Source organism: Nilaparvata lugens, unplaced genomic scaffold (assembly GCF_014356525.2).
Source record: "Nilaparvata lugens isolate BPH unplaced genomic scaffold, ASM1435652v1 scaffold6438, whole genome shotgun sequence".
Classification (NCBI taxonomy): domain Eukaryota; kingdom Metazoa; phylum Arthropoda; class Insecta; order Hemiptera; family Delphacidae; genus Nilaparvata; species Nilaparvata lugens.
Window position 1 is genome coordinate 1 of NW_024092193.1, and position 18,261 is coordinate 18,261.

The following is an 18,261-nucleotide window of genomic DNA, read 5'->3' on the forward strand; positions in this document are numbered from 1 at the left end:
AAGAGTTATTTGAATAATTCGAACAAAACAGAGAATTCTCTCAGATTGGTATCTTAGAACATAACAGAAATAATTTGACATCAAAGATATTATTTTCTCAGTAACCTAACATCATACATTATTTATTCATTTAATTATTTGTCTAATATTCTGTCTGAAAGGGTTCTTATCAGCTGGTCTCTCGGTAGGCTCAGCTCTCCTGAAGGGATTGGTGGCTTCTCCCCCCTGTGAACCAGGTGGAGGGGGTCGAGCTGGAGCCTGGTAATCAGGCTGCCTTGAAATATTCTGCTGTTGGTACCCCTGTTGTTGATAATCCTGCTGTTGGTAGCCCCCCTGTTGTTGCTGGTATCTGTACTGTTGTTGATCAGGTTGTTTATAGTTGTTGTACTGATATGAATCATCACCCCCTCCCATCTGTCTATCCAAACTGGTCTCCTCCATCCCCCCTCCATCATGCATGGAGTACCCATTATCCTGTTCTTGGTGTTTTGTGTATTCTAAATGATTCTTGAAGTCTCCCTGCACCGGTTGTTGATCTTGCATGGTGTATGTCTGGTATTGTTTGTCGGGAGGATCAGACATTAGGATGTTTGCCTCGTTTTCGAACGGTTTGAAATCGTAGATGTTCCTCAGGTAGTACAGAACCGGTGCATAGAGTAGATTCGAAAATGCTATCCCGAAGTTTAATGCTGTGAATCCTATAGCTTCCACAACCCCTCCCGCGATTATAGGCCCTACAGCATACGCCAAAGAGTATGAGATGTCAGCTATGGCATAGATACTTCCATATACGGATACATGTCTGACGTCTACTAGATAACCCAAAGTGGGTAGTAATGCTGTGTCGATTAAAGCTATCCCAAAGCATATACCACAAATGGGTATCATGAGGACTTTGTAGGATGAAGAGAAGGGTATTATAAAACAGCATAGACCCTCGAGAGCTAGGCCGCCAGCAGCCATTACCCATTGGTATTGAGGGTATTTTCTAGCCATTTTCACAGTCAGTACCACCCCGAAAACGTGGGGGAAGAACGCGGGTAACCAAATCATCCCAATCTTCCAGTTGTCTGTGGTAAGGTTGTCCTCCATCCATAAGGATATTGTAGGTTCCAGGAAGGCTAGTGCAACATTGGACATCATCAATGCTCCAGAGCACACCGCGATGTAAGGATCCATGAAGAGTTGCCAGATGGGTACTCCAGCTTTCTTTGATGCATCATACTCTCTCGCCTCTTTCATTTGTTGTTTGAAAGGTTTCATTACGATGAGCAGCATGAAACCATCAGCTAGTGATACGAAAGCAAGTATTAGGAAAGGCATTTCTTTACCAGCAAACTGATAAAGAGCACCCCCAAATGGTGGGGCTACTAAACATCCGAAACTGATGAAGGCTAGTGCGATACCTAGAGCTTTGGATCGTTCATTCTCCTCGGTGAAACGGTCAGCTATCATGGCCAAACCTGAGGTGTCTGCAAAAGCTGAACCGACACCTTGTAGACTTCTTGCGAAGAATAGCACACCATAACTTCTACCACATGCGAAAACAGCGGTGGAAAGAAACATGATGGTGAGCCCGATCATCATAGGAATGTCGTAGCCTATCCTGTCAATCAGTGCGCCCGAGAACGGGTTCACCATGAGTTGCACGATAGCTTTGGAAGCAAACAGTATACCGGTGGCAGAATCCTGTCCATGGTGTGAATGATGTCGTGGTTTTCCTTGTAAGCTGAGGTTGTGAGCTAAACGGGCTTCCTCTTCACCCCAGGCACCAATATAGCGCAGGTAATCTGGTATGATGGGCACAATAACCATGTACAACATGTTGTCGAGTAGTAGTGCTATGGAGACAATCACCAAAACCAGTTTCCGTTGCGATTTGGGCTCCTGCAGCTTCTCCCATACTATGTCCTTGACCTCTTTGACCTCCAGGTTGACTACTGGGACCGTGAGAACTCCCACATAGTCCCAGCAGGCGGTAAGTGGGTTGGTTGAGGGCAGCGCCATTTTGGGTCGAGTCTCTCAGCTGCTGTTGAAGATGGTGTGCCCAAAACACTTCTCCAAGTCTCAGCAGGCGGTCAATGGGTTGGTTGACGATGGCAGCGCCATTTTAGGTCAGGCCACTCGGTTGTAGTTGAAGATGGTGTGCCCTAGGCCCGAAACGCGTCTCGCGACTGACCTCCGCCTCTCACCACGACGACGCTCTTTGTGACGCCCGCCATGATCACAAACCTTCAAAAAGATACAAAACAAAACCCAAAATTAATTGTGAGAACGCAAAGTCTCTCTGAATTTTCCCGAAACTATCTGAATCTCATAAGGGGAAGTCTATTTATCTCCCCCATAACAATTCCAATGAGACTTGCTACTGAATTTTATTTTGAAATAATCAAATTCAAATTCAAATCTAATCATTTGATACAATTTGAATTTAATGAAGGAGTTCAATAACCTCCCCAGATATCGATATCAACAAAAATCTGAACAGAATTCTGTAAGGAGAGATCTCTCTCCCCAAACAATTATATTGTTTCAAGATTGAGATTCATAGTTTTGATAAAAAAGCGAGCTTTAATTTTTCTTCAATAATTTCTTTTGTATCTCATCATCAAAGGTGTGAGATCATGGTGGTCATTCATCATTGTTATTGTTTGAGATAGAGATAGATTCGGGAGAAAAGGTAAATGGAATATTAGGAATCTGAAATGTAAACACTGGTTTATCGCACAAAAGACAATCGCTGTAAACAATTACTGTTTGAGAATGATTATGAGAAAACATTCAACCATTCCCATACTGTACTTTCCAACACAAAAATATGATAACATTGGAAATAATTCGGATACTTCAGCCATAAACTCGATAAAGCGAGGCTCACTATTGATAATTGAAGTACTGTTGAACTTTATTAATATTCGCATCTTTTTGTAGCAAAAAATCACCTTCAGTTGCATTTCACTTCGATTAGGAACCAGCCCTCAAAATTCTTGGAAAGGGAAATGAGGATGAAATGATTGTGATGTATTCATTTTATTTTGTAGAATGTTCTTTGCTATCAAACATACAGAGTGGGTTAAAAGTCCGAGAACGGCCTAATATCTCTTACACAAAGGTAATTTGACGATGGGTGTGATTGGGGATCCTACTCAAATTGAAAATACTACTTCACGAAATTAAACCGTTCTCGGACTTTTCACCCACTCTGTATATGGTTACGTAAGTCCTATTTATGTAAAACTCACGGTTATCCTTTTCTCTACTACTCAGTTTTACCATAGCCTGAATATTGAGTCTATTCCATTACTCGTCTATGAGCTTTTTTACTAATTAGCATCACAGACGAATGATGAATATATCTTCATCTTTTCTCTATGGTAGTTTCTGCATAGGGTTTCCAATATTCATGATTTACAATTTCGAGATACAGTAGAACTCCAATTATCCGAGTTAATCGGGTCCGGGATCCATTCGGATAATCAAATATTCAAATATTCGGAGTTTTTTTTTAATTGCCATTGGAGAGAAAAAAAGCTACGTTTTCATATTGTACTATTTTTTTATTGAATTGAATGGAAGAGACTTGATATTTTCACATGTTTCAAATATAAATGAAATGTACTCATGTACAATGGAAGGACAATAGTGAGCGAACGCGCAAACACTGGCATCGCAGGAGGAAGAATTATAGCGCACTTTTGTTGGACAGTTTTTTTCTGAAAGTGTTTCGGATTATCGGCAATTCGGATAGTCGGAGTTCGGAAAACTGGAGTTCTACTGTAGTTCCATTTCTTCAATCCAAAATGTATCTGTTGAAAATTAATTTCTGAGTATGACAAGGAATGTGAAACTGTAGTTGCAAGTGATACAATTCAGAAACAAGAGTAGGAAGAAATGAAACTGAAGAAATGTTGTTAGATTGTTGGGAATTTAGGCTACTGGAACATATTTTAGTCAGATCTAGATAGCTGAATACTGATATTTGGAGATGAACTCATTGTTGTATAGATGAATCATACTATTCGTTTACATAGCTGTAGGATTAAATATTTTGAGTTCATTACATAGCTCAAGGATTCATGACATATCACAAACTGAACAAATATTATAGTGAGGTCCACGTTATAATGGCAGTGTTTGATTAGCTATTGTATTGCTATCCTTGTCTATCATTCAACAAAGCGGAAAGAGCTATATCTTTCTCGCATTACTCTGTTGCCAGATCGTCTCTTAACAATGAAGAACTAATAATTAATTAACAAAATATTTAATTTTTATTATGGAAATTCATTATGAAATTATTGAAAAATATAATTTCTTGCTTAATAAAATATGATTGATTATTTTAAACGAGAACGCCCAGTTGATATCACATCAATAAACCTGTATCAGCTACCATCTATAAAAGGCATTGACAAGACAGAGGATCGGCAACGTTGTTCTCCGATCTTTCTCCACTGCCATTATAACGTGGACCTCACTATACGAACTCGAGCATGTTTCGAATGATGACCAAGTATTGAATGACCATGTACCTTGCATGATACTATGAACCCCATGCTTTAGTCTTCTTCCTTGTTTCAACATCTGTTACAATATATCGCGAAGCGATAAACATTGTTATGTCGATAATATTAATTTGTCCATAATGTTTTTTTGGTCTCAAAATGTTATAGTTTTTTCAAAGTTTGGACTTTTCTGAATATTTTAAATTGATTTTATTCAATTTGGAAGTATTCTTTCAATTTAAAAATGATTTTTGTGTGTTTTGAATTTTACGTTGAAGTGACACATAACCTTTATATATTTGTACTGCTGTATAAATTAGAATTGTAACCGCTTTGGGCGTGTGCCTTTCGGTACTTTTCTGTTAGTTGTGTAATTCTGAATAATTTAATAAATATTTCTTCCTTTATTTCATTGATATTTGAATTGAAACAAATGTTCCTGTATTATTTCTGTTGACTGTGATACAAGAGACCAATTCCTCCACAGCATTTGAACTACAATAAACGATCAACCTAGTGGAAAGTCCAGAATAAGCTAAGAGACATATTCAAATCCCCAATTTCCCAACACAAGATACAGTGACACGGATACGGAAAAGGGAGTTTGGCCAAATAAAAGGAGGAAATTACTTCTCACGGAGCACACAAAAGCTTACACCGCTTGTTAGAAGAAAGCCAAGTAGTGAGTGTGTGGTAGCCTTTTCCAGTCTTACAAATCCCCTATCGTTTCCTTTTCTATCCTTCTCCTTTCCTTTCCTGCTTTCTCTTATTTCCTTCTTCTTTCCTCAACTACATCCTCCTGCATCCTTCTCCTTTCCTCTCCTGCATCCCCTATTGCCTCTCTCCCTTCCTCCTGCATCCTTCTCCTTTTCCTCTTCAGCATTTTTCCTTTCAGTCTATCCTATTCTCTCCCTCTCCAGTATCCCCTATTTCCTTTCTCTTCATTCTCATTTTATTCTTACCCCATTCAGGACAACCCTCACTCACAGAGGAGCGTTTCTCTTTCTTCTAAAGCTTTTCTTCTTTCAGAGGGATTTTTGTCTGGAAACGTGCCTTGAAAGAGAACATGAATTCACTAATGCGTGAAACCTGGTTACTTCCACCAGTTACCTTGAGGTGACAGCCATGTTGTAACATTTATTCTACTGGTTGTAACAATTATTCTACGTGATTAATCAATGAGAGACATGTGGTAATTGAGGTATGTATCCTCTGAATTCTCCCTTTTGAGCTAGTTACACACACATCGAATTTTGAACGTACGTGTTTTTCCTGTCCTTATATATTCCTTCAGGGTTGGAACTAGACAGACACATCATGATCGCTCAAATCACTCATATCATTCAAACGATTTCGCGACGTGCCAAAGTTTAAGCTGGGGGAGTTCAGAGCTATTGGCTTTGTCCAGTGCCAGACAAGGATAGCAATCCAATGTTAATTGGGTGCTGATTTGATCCTCTCCTATATTGAGGTACACTTTATAATGACAGTATTTGATTAACACTGGTGCTGCTATCTTTGTTCATCATTTAACAAAGCAGTTAGCGCTATCCTTTCTCAGCTCTGCAACGTTGCCAGATCGGTTTCCAACAATATAGAAATACGTATAATCAATTAACAAAATATTAAATTTCATTCATGATGATTTATTACTTAATCGTTGAAAGATTTATTTCCTTGTCGCATGGGATAGAATTTATCACTTTAAACATGAATGAACAGTTAATATGACATCAAATATACTGGTATCCTCTATAGAGGCAGAGAATCAGTAATGTTGTTATCCTATCTTTTCCCTCTGCTATTATATCGTGGACATCATTATCGCTATACCTTAGACCTACGTCATAATAACCCTCGCACTTTCACAAACTTAACTTTTCCCATCAAAAGTTGCTCATCACTTGTTAAGAATTCCAAGTTGCAAGTTGAAGAAAAAGTTCTGAGGATTCCTAAAGGTGGAAAACATCGTTCCAGCATATTTTAATTTGGGGTCAATGTCTTGTGCATTGAAGCACCGCCAACAGAGTTAAGTCTTTAGAGAGGTCCACGTTATAATAGCAATGGAGAAATATAGCAGAACAACGTTGCTGATCCTCTGTCTTGTCAATGCTTTCTATAGACGGTAGCTGATACAGGTTTATTGACTAACTGTTCATTCTCGTTGAAAATAATAAATTATATTTTATTAAGCATGAAATTATATTTTTCATACTGAATTTTTATAATCAAGATGAATTATTTTGTTAATTGATTATTACTTCTACATTGTTAAAAGACGGTCTGGCAACAGAGCAAAGCGAGAAAGAGATAGCGCTATCCGTTTTGCTGAATGATAGACAAGGATAGCAATGTCATTGCTAATCAAACATTGCCATTATAACGTGGACCTCACTATAGAGCTAGAGCGAAATTGCTAGAGCTTGGCTAATACACCAAAAAAATAACTTCGAACTTAACCTTCCGGGAGTCGCGCACTACTAGATCACACGAGCAGTCGCGTGTTGTAATTTTTACAATATCCTATTTTACATGTGTTATGTACTCTGTTTACTGTCAAAACATATTAATTGATTGTATAATTCATATTTCTATAGACGGTAGGTGATACAGGTTTATTAATGTAATATTTATCTCGTTTAAAATAATCAATTATATTTCATTAAGCAAGAAGTTATATTTTTCAATAATTTCATAATGAATTTTCATAATTATTGAGATTTATGTTATTAATTATTCAACTCTATATTGTTAGAAGACGATCTGGCAACAAAGCAAAGCAAGAAAGAGATAGTGCTATCAGGTTTGTTGAATGATAGACAAGGATAGCAATACCATTGCTAATCAAACACTGCCATTATACGTGACCTCACTATAGGCGAAGAATTTTTCCAAACATCATTCTGAAGATTGTTTGACTTGGATTCGGCTCGAGATTCTTTCTTAGATTATATATAGTAGATTGCCACTGGCAATAGCTCAATATAATCCTTGTATATGTATTGTGTGATCCATTTTCCTGTATGTGAACATTTTCTTTTCATTCTGTGTTTGACATCTGATAAATTCTGAAATTTTTGTAATCTGAATGTGAATTGTAAATTCTTAAGAATTGATCAGATAAGTGCATTTTGAAGGATAGTTTACATAATCATAGGAACAGAATTGAAGAACTAATAGGGTAAGTTATGAGGTGATAAAATGTCCATGACTATTCGAAGAGAGCCCGCCGAATTCCATCGATTAAGCATAAATGGATGTTTGATAATCTCATAGATTCCCATTACCCACGCACAAGCCGAAAGCTCATGTAGGCATCATCCGCAATTAAAAGATAGCAGATATATAGAAGCAGCAGTTGTCATTGACCGAGTTTCACGAGAGAGAGAGAAGTGAAGAGAAAAACAAATGAAAGATTGGTTGATTGATTGATTGATTGATTGATTGATTTTTATTATGACGTGCTAGGTCTCGATAGACCCGTTGCACTTAACAACAGTACAATACAAAACAAGTAAACAAGATACAACAGTATTCAAATAAACAAATAGGGTAAAAGTTGGAGATTGAAATATTCTATTAGATTAGAAGTAGTACTTTTGGAATGTTATCCCTGAATAGAGAGGTCATTTATCGACATCAATAACACTGAAATAGCTATCTTAGACATTACATCACTAGTGACACTGTTACAGGTCAATAACTGATGAAATTGTGGGAATCCGAACGGTGAAAAGCGCGGGAAACAGCTGGAAAATAGCTGGAACATGTGAACAAAAGCGGCTGTCACACGCACTCAACGAAATAATGGCCAGCAAGACTGCAAATGAAACTGGCCTAAGGACTTGGACACCCCGTTGCGCTTTCCTGATTGACTTTTTTAATAGTCACACTCAGACGGTGTTCTAAAAACAAACCAATTTGTCTCGACCCATGTCGAAACAAGCTTGTGATTCCCCTCTCTAAATAATTATTGGTATTGATTTGGTCAGTTTGATCAAAGCATTCTGGTTCGATGTAAAAGAGTAGAAGAGATAGAGAGAGTGTTACAGAGGGGAGATATAGAGGTAGAGAGAGAGAGAGAGAGAGAGAGAGAGAGAGAGAGTGAGAGAGAGAGGGTGTGAGAGTGTGATAGAGCGAGAAGAATTCACGTTTTTGACCGAGGGAAGTAAGGTCTAAGATTCAAGTCGACGGTTTTGCATTTCTCTTCATGTTTATATGTTTTTTATTTATGTTTATGTTCCGCATTTACAGAGAAACGCAGCAATAGATTTTCATGAAATTCGACAGGTATGTTCTATTTGAATTTCGCGTCAAAGTAATATATAATTATAGTTTTTTGAAATTTTGAATTTTAAAGATAATACAAAAGAAAGAGGAATTTCCTTCGAATGCCAATCTATATAAATATAAATAGAGTCTCAAATTTTGACATTTAATAACTTTTTTATGTGTGCACAGAATTTGATTATTTTTTTTTAGTTTTGTTCGTTATGTTCAGGACCAAGTTTATAGCCCATAAAATTTATAATTCGACTTTAGGACTCTTTCCTACTGTTCTTCAAAGTTTACATGTAGGCCTAATCCTTGAAGTTTTGTGAGCTGGCCACACACAGCAATAAAAATCTGCTGTTATAATCATCAAACATCATCCAACAGCCGTCGGTAGATCTGTTTATCAATTTTCTTTCTACTGATCCAAAAAATTTTAATTCGACGTCCAGACTTGGGTCGTAGAACTCGAAATGCTGTAAATTTAGAATATGCACGGGAAAATCAGCAGCAAGGAGATAATTATACCATCCAACTCTCAGCAAGCTGCATTCAACTATAACTAGAAATACAAACTGCTGCACAACTAACTAAGCACTTGGGAAGTTCATATTGATATTTTTTTATAAATGTGGATACTGATTGTTGGATGATTCCCATAAAAATATAGTGCATCAGGCAAAGCAAACCTGAGGAGGCGCGGCTTGGTGATACGAAGTGTTGATCTTAAGGGGATTGCCTTATCACACCGTTCACGCCATGCCCGATTCAGTGTGTGTGTGTGTGAGTTTTTCCATTCAAACCAAAAGACAAGAAGCACCTGGATGCAAAATTCCGCATCGCGCCTCCTCAGGTGTGCATCCAGCTAAAGTTTGTCACGAGATGCATTAACTATTTGGCGGTACGAAGTTCGCCGGGCCAGCTGGTATTACCATAAAAATCAGACAATATAAATTCATCATACATCAGCTGTTGTGTGGATTATTAATTGCATGCGATGAGGCATGGAATTAATATCTCAATGTAACTTGGTGAATATCAGCTGTCGTGCGGACTAATAATTGCAAGCAATGAGGCATGCAATTGATAACTTGAAGTAGCATATTATTTTCTCCTGACTTTTCTCTGCTTTCAACTTGGTGAGCTTTTGATGATAGTAGCATAATTGTTTACAACAAATTATTGTCGATACAACAACCCAAACAGCCATTGGTTGTTTACAGATCTATATCTCACCGACACGTCAGGACAGGTATTAATTTACTCTGATGGACATTATTAGAGGAGACTGTGGATTTTAACTGCGCGAGGTCTACTTTTTACAGAACTACTAGTGATATAAAGGATGATACAAGGGTGACAGTCAACTATATCAACACCATTATAACGTGAAGTTAGGCAGTTAGGTTAGGCTAGGTAGTTGGTAGGTAGAAGGTGGTAGGTGGTGGAAAGAAGTGGTTACAATGTCACGTCTTGACTGATCGATGATAACGGGCCTGGCAGGCTTAGGTCACCCACACTGGTCTGGTTGTTATGGTTGCCTAGCAACCGCTTACAATGATTGCATTTTCACCTTTTGTCGGCCGAGTCTTGCTTAAATTCCTTGCTATAGTGAGGTCCACATTATAATGGCAGTATTTGATCAACATTGGTGTTGCTCTCCTAGTCTATCATCGTTGTATCATCTTTAATCAATTCAGTTATTAAACTTAATAAACTCATTCATAACTTATAAACTCATATAGTTATGGTTCAAACTTCAAACTTCCACATCAACCCTCCAAATTCTTGAGGTAAAATCAATACGAGTACAGTGGCTTTCCCTTGCTGTTCAAGTTCTTGACCTTGTTATTGGAAAGTGGAATAGAGGAGAAATTGATCAAGTAACATTCAAATCGATTACCATGAGTAGAGTCACTTTGATATTTGACATCAAGTACTTGGTAGAATTCTATCAATGAGAACTTTTCATGAAGCTCTCAGAACTGAATTGAAATTGATTAATGATATGACCTTGAAGCTCAACATTCAACACACATGTCACATGTCATGCCTTAGAATTTCTTACATGAGCTCCATAACCTTCATGTAGTACTTTTCTCTCCAATTAATTTGTATTGATGATTCATCATGTATTTTGGTAATTGATTCCTTTTATTCAGTTGATATTCCTTATTGGAACCATCTGATCGTCCAGTATCCATGACGTCCAACCAAATGAAAATAAATTATTCCTTACAAAGGTGAATGGCCTTCCAGGCAATTCTCTCCACAGTGCCAGCTCCACTAGAGACAGCTAAGAGCTTCAAAATCATTTCTCAGTGGTTTGAAATCCACCCAAAAATGTGGTCAACCATTCTATATATTCCCCATCTCATTTTCATGGAATTTTCCATTATGTTCATCTTTTACAAAAGGTTGGACCCACATATCCTCCAATAATATTTTCATGAAATTTTCCATTATGTTCATCTTTTACAAAAGGTTGGACCCACATATCCTCCAATAATATTGATTAAGATAAAGGCAATATCCCAAACAATATCTTTTGTCGTCAAGACATGCTCTCACATCAGCTCAATTTCATTATTCATAAATAATTACAGATATATTTGTGTCCAGTGAGATAAGTCGATTTGCCACGCACATTAGTCGAGACTTCATCATCATGTCAACCCTGAGACAAGCTAACTACTACAGAATCTTACCAGGAGGCTGGAGAGAAGGAAGCCTTTTGAACTAGTTTGAAATAAATTTATGATAGTGTATATCGATAGTGTGTGATAGTGTATACCGACTATATAGTTCTTATTACTATCATAATCTCAGAAATACTTGGTTCATCAATGGAAGAACTGAAGATTTATGTATTTCCATAGTGTGGGATTTATGGTGGAAATTAATGGTTAGTCTCTGAGACTAGTTTTAATGACAATGAAAATTGATAGATGAAATATCATTCTCAACTCATCATTTACTTCTATTCAAGCTCCTAGGTTATTGCTACCAGTGTACTTGGAGATTCGCCCAACCTGTGGGTAAATCTACTTCATATAAATGTTTAAAGAGTTTAGTTTCACATATCTTTCCAAAACTGATGTGTATATGGAGAATATCCACTGTTCAGAAGTAATTTAAAATGAATAAGTTTTATTTATTATTGAAAGGAAATCCAAATTGAATGCTGCAAATCACAGCGAAGACTTCTGCTATTGCAAATATTGACAACAGGGTAAACAGCTAGATGGAAATTCTATGAGCACTACTAATCAAAATCTATAATTTGTCAGCCCGGTAATAAGTTATGCTCATCTTCAGCATTCATCATGAACATCATATTTTCACTCCTGGAAAACCTTTTTTTTTATTTATTTGTTTTTCATGTGTAGAATACTAGGCAACGTTAAGCAAAAGAAAAACATCAGAGCAGGTAGCTGTTAAAACGACGAAACGAAAACGACTTGAAGAACTCGAGATAACAGGCCTCCTGTAGGGGTTTGTTTTGTGGGGGGAACCCCCAAATGATGACCGAGTGGGGAAGGGGAAGTCACGCACAACATGAGTTGAACGAAGGGTAGAGAGAGGTAGAATCTCCAGGGAATCTCCAGTAATCCAGTTTACATGGTCGCCAAACCTACCTCCTTTTCAAGGGAGCTTTCTCCAGTGCAATCTCTCTCACTCTTACACTTTCTCTATCTCTCACTCTCTGGCCTATACTCTTTCCCATCTTTCTTATTTACACTAACACTCTTTCTACCTCTGTCTCTCATTATCACTCTTCCCGTCTCTCTATCCCCCAGTCTCTCTCTCACTCTCTTTCTCTCTCTCTCTCTCTTTCTCTCTCTCTCTCTCTCACTTTGATAGGATGACTCACTCTTGAGTCGTCTCTCCTTCATGTACCAGTTATATAAATATAAACATCCAGATATAATACGTAATGTCAATAAAAACATAGGCTTTCCTGCCATAATAACATCATAGACACTTGGCTTGCAGTTCAAGTGAGGGCTTTGCAATATTTCGTTCAGTATTTGTTTAGTATCTGGAGTGTGTATTTTGTACTTTCTTCTGGGTTTAGTTAACTGTGTTGCTAGTGTTTGGCTCTGGAGTTCTTTCATGGTTTGGGAGAGAATCATGATTCTAATACACGTATGAGATCAATCCATTTTCAGAGCTTCTCAATACCGTATTCCGTTTATTGTATTTTTCTTTAGAGCTACTTTTGATATAAATAAAAATATAAATCTCACAACCCTTTTCAATTATTTTGTAACAACATGTTTCGGACATTAATGCCATTTTCAAGATTTTTATTTTTATCCGTTTAGTATGTTGTTCAGTATCCAGAGTTTATCTGTGCCTCTTTTGAAGTGAATTGTTTCTTGTGTTATCCTCCAAAGCTATTCTATGTTTGAGAGAAATATGAGGTTGTATCATTTATTTGATTGAATCCTATTAGATTAGGCTGTAGAACATATTTTTAATTGAACTATCATAGGCTACTATTTACATGCATTTATTAGATTGAATCCTATTCGATTAGGTCGTAGAACATATTTTCTTTTTAATCATCATAATAATATTCAATTAATTCAATTAATTCAAGGTATGCACCTTGAAAAGGTATTTAGTTTGTGGTATAACCAGAGGCTATAGAGGAGGATATATGTCGATGACATCTGATAAGAATACTAGTTATCTGAGTATAACCTAACCTATGAAAATTCAAGTTTTTTGAGGAATAGAAACGTTCACAGTTACAGCTCATCACAGTTAGGGCCTTTTGCACAGTGGCAGTTTAAACGAAGTTTAATTTTAAACTGGATTGAATTCATATCAAGTCCTGTTTGTTGGGATTGTTGATTGTTGAGAGAAGGATTAATTACAAGTAATATGAAATTGAACTGGACATAACCTATGTATAATATTTGAACCATTAGAAACTGAATTAGGAAATTGAAAAGTTTTGGGCTATAGCCTGTTTTTTTCCGATCATTGTATTGTTTGTGCTAACCTGATAAATAAATATTCCACTTATACTCACACTATGGAAATGGAAATGTATTTTATCAGTAAAAATCTTATATCACTCAAAATAATTATATTTAGTTTATCCACTACCTCCCATATCTAAACAAAGCCATAGTGCATTCTGGTGACGTCATCACAGGTTGAGCTCTTACACCAATGGAAATTTGTTGATCTCAGCTGATCTATAAAAGCTAGTGTTTTTATTGGTGTAGGAGCCCTACCTGTGCTGACGTTACCATCAACCTCCTGTCATGTACTATGGCTTTGTTTACAGAGGTAGTGGATTATAATCACTCGTGATTATATCGATTGAAAGACAGTTGAAATCAATAGATACACTAATAATCACTCATGACTATATTTTTTGAAGTACTGTTTGAATTATTAGCTAACACCCTGAAAAATCTAACAATAATATAAACTCCCCCACAAGTTTTTTCATCTAACAACGCTTGAAATTCCGGCTTCACATACTAATTGACCCATCGCTCAAAAAAAAAAATCCTTGGAAATTATAAGGGAGTCTTTGAGGTATTGATACGACGAATAATATATATATATATAATATATATATATATATAGCTAAATATAGCCAAGTACCCTTTGAAAATTGTTCAATCACGATAGTTTCTGCTATATAATGCCATTATTGACGTATATGTCGACTTTGAATGCAATGAAAAATATACAGTTTAAGTTGTGTGCATTTTTGGATTCAAAATTTTATAAAATAACTATTGATTCAATGTGCAGTGATAATTGAGTAATATTTATTTATAATTTTGTGTCTTAATCTCTAAATTCAAAATTTCTATATTTTATATTTTACATTTATATATTTTTGGACGAGAATATTGAACTTGAACTTCTTACAGTGGAATCATAACCTATTTTTTTGAACATTCAATTATCAAAATTTGGGAATCGAATAGTTTTGGGCCAAGCTGTTGTTCCTTCCCAATCATATTTATATGACTCGTGATTGTATCCACAAATAAACAAATTATCAACTTGATAAGTCGACATATCAATTCGATAATGGCAATATTTAGCCGAGACTAGTTGTGATTGAACAATTTTTAAAAGGATACCTGAATTTCTAATTTTTTTAAGATCACTTTTTCTCTTCAGGGCTAAATTGATATAAGTTTTTCAAATTTTTATATAAATTTTATATTCTAGAGTAGCCCTAGAAAAAAAATAGACGATATAAATATAATACGAATATGTTGGATTTTCATGGGAAGATAGTGTACCCAAAAAATAGTGGATCTTATTTTACCAGTTAGTTAATGTCTAGAGTTATTTTTAAATTGAATGTGTGCAGTGTAACGGATCCCAGTTGACTTTAGAGATGACATGCACTTCAAAAAATATGGAATTGTTCAATAAGTTGGACAACTTTTCTTTTCTTATCACTGATGGAAGACGGATGTCATTGAAATGTTTCTTTTACTGATGGAACATGAATATCATTGAAAATTTTCACTTTACTGCTAGTTTCAGCAAGATGATATCGACTATTTCTTCTCCATGACAAGGAGAATGATGAACAATCCTGAGCTATTCTTTCATTGAAAACGAATTCAAATTGAATAGTTGAAAAACTTCCTACTGCGAAGCTCCAGGCTAGGTAGAGCGTGTATGATGAAACTGATGATGCTGGTTGAGTGCATCTACAGCTTTGGGTAGGGTCCGAACCACCTAAACATTGTTATAATGTTGACTGTTATAGTCATCGTGTAACCTAATTGGTTCAGGTCATATTTCTTAGGTCTCATGTGACAGTGACAAAATTGTCGTTCTGCGACTGTGACGTGACTCTTTTCTAGTAGCCAGGACCAACGATTCAACGTATCCACTGAGACAACAGATATGAAAGTGACCTGAGAAATATAATATTCTGGACAGACCAGGGATCGAATGAAGCTTCTGGTATCAAACTGCCAATATGACTTCTAAGCCGTTATGATATACACTATGTTATTTGAAACGTTTTTCAAAGCTCTTCCAAAGAATGATTTGAGATTTGTTTAGTTTTCCTTTTTGAAGTTCAGTTATTTCAATATAAACTAAAATCCGAAAGAAAAAAAAAATTAAAAGTAGTTCTCCTTACAAATTCATATAAGAACTCCATATGAGATTGTAGGAAATTTAAAATGATGTAATAAATAATCATGTAGAGACTTTCTAGCAATTGACACTCAAAATTCACCATATTTAATGTCGATTTTCAAGTGAACACAACTACTTGATGTTACTCATAGGAAATGTATACTAACGAGTCATTCTTCATCATATATGATGATCTATGTGTTGGTGATATTAATTATATAGATGTGACTGCCAGGGTAGCCGAGAGGACTGGGGGGTTGTAATCTCCAAGCTGGTCGTGGGTTTGAATCCTGCCAGCAGAGGTTATCACCTCATTTTATTACCCACGCACAAGCTTCAACCTTATATGGGCATCATCCAAAAAAGAAGGAGTTAATTTCACTTTAATTTATATCCACAAAAGTAGAAGTTAATTTTACTTCAATCTATATCCTAAATATCCAATTATTATCCTTGATTTGATCTTTGATTCTATCCTTGAATTTTATCCAATTTCTATCCTCAATTTCATCCTCATTTATTTCGAGCACAATTATCCTTTTTATACTAATTATTCATTTTATTGTATTGTATACCATCCACGACACTTACATCCTAAATTATTATTATTCTCTATTAACGGAATTTCGATTCAAAAAATCATCCGGATCAGGTGATTTATTAGGCATAATGGTTCTACTTGGAATACAGCTTTAATTTCCGTAGTTTTTACTACAATATTAACATTCAAAATGTATGATTAAGGGAGTATTTCGGATTCCACCACGTGTAGAATATGAAGACCAGCTGATCAATTGGTTATAATATAGCCCTATAGTCTAAATTTGATTATTATAGAGAATTATTATTATACATCTCTCATATGAACTAGTTGTGCTTGTATATAGAAAATATAAATATAATATGAAAATATATATTATATGGGAGGTCCTGGGAGCTCCTAGTACCGGTATTTTCTTTAACAAATAACATTCAAAGCTCTATTGGAATACTTTATTAGCCTACATTTGACTCATTACAGTTGTTTTCACAATTTTCATCATCAGTAAGAATATTATGTTCTCCTGTAGAACATAGTTTCCTGTAATGCATAGGCCACCCCCTCAATACAAGCCCCGGCCTACGATATTGCAACGTCGCAGCGTACGCCTAGAATCTAATACATGATTGGTGAAAAAGATCAGCTGGCATTTTCAAAAATATTTTCCACCAATCACGTATTAGATTCTAGCCTACACTGCGATGTTGCAATATCGTAGGCCGGGGCCTTGTATTAGAGGTGGCCATGGTAATGCACATAGTTTTTGCAATTTCTATAAGGAATATGCCATGCAAATTGTATTCTTGAGGATACCTACCATTGGAAAGTTAGTTTTTGTAGAGTTTTATGATATTAGAAAGTATTTTCACTCAAAATTGGAAGTAGGCTATGGATTATAATGATTTCAATGCCTTATACAGTTGGTTTTTGCAATTTCTACATAATATCTGGCATGCATAGTGATTTATTTGGGCATAACTTATCAGGACCAGGTGATTTATTGGGCATGAATGAATAGATGAAATATATCTCACCTGGCTCAGGTATACTGGGCGCCAACCGATTAGAGAGATAGCCGAGACCCTCTGGGTGACGCAAGACCTCCCAGCACCCCTGCACCCTGTCACGGATACCACCCTCGTGCGCCGTCCTGACCCAGCGACGAACCACCCCTGAAATCACGAACCGGCCACACGCACAAGTCACACCTCAACCGGCTTCACACGCACCCGATCTTCGTGTCTGCTCCCCTGTTAATATCTAGTCTGGGAGACACAAGTTACGTTGCGCCTGGAGTTCTGCGTTCCGCACCCGGTGATGCTTGAGTGTCAGTCGAGTTGCCTACCCAAAATCTCGAAGGGGCGGTCGGTTTTCGTCACCCTGCGCACGCACCTGTAGTTACTCCCTCGCGCATGCGCTGATCCCTCCCCGTCTCTCATTGGTTCACCCAACTATTGCGTCATTACACCCCCACATCAACCCGGATTATATTGAGGCACAAGTTGCCCCATTTTTCTTCAAAAAGTAGACACGTCTGACGAGACAGAAGATAATTAAACGCTTTTGATGTAATTTTTTCCACCTCAAATCATCTATTGAGAGGAGTTTTTGTTACAATTTGTTCGACAGAAGCTTTGAGTTTGACTGTCATAAAGGGATGTTCTATCAGGAGCTTCAAGTTCAACTGTAACAATATTCTCTGAACAATATTGGCTAATATCCTACTATGACCTCTTTAGATCTATTGTATTATATATTATATGACATAAATTCTTCATAATCTCAATAAAAGAAATA

The 18,261-nt window shown here is 36.6% G+C and overlaps 1 protein-coding gene across 1 annotated transcript; it reads right to left on the reverse strand.

Annotated features, from left to right (window-relative positions):
• Positions 1-40: 40 nt before the first annotated feature.
• LOC111047841 (vesicular acetylcholine transporter) lies at positions 41-17,789 on the reverse strand. The gene is made up of 2 exons (XM_039445222.1): positions 17,499-17,789; positions 41-2,232 (listed from the first exon to the last, which is right to left on the reverse strand). Exon 2 carries the CDS (start codon positions 2,005-2,007, stop codon positions 127-129), a length of 1,881 nt encoding a protein of 626 aa, XP_039301156.1. The 5' UTR covers positions 2,008-2,232; positions 17,499-17,789; the 3' UTR covers positions 41-126.
• Between the last annotated feature and the right edge of the window lie 472 nt (positions 17,790-18,261).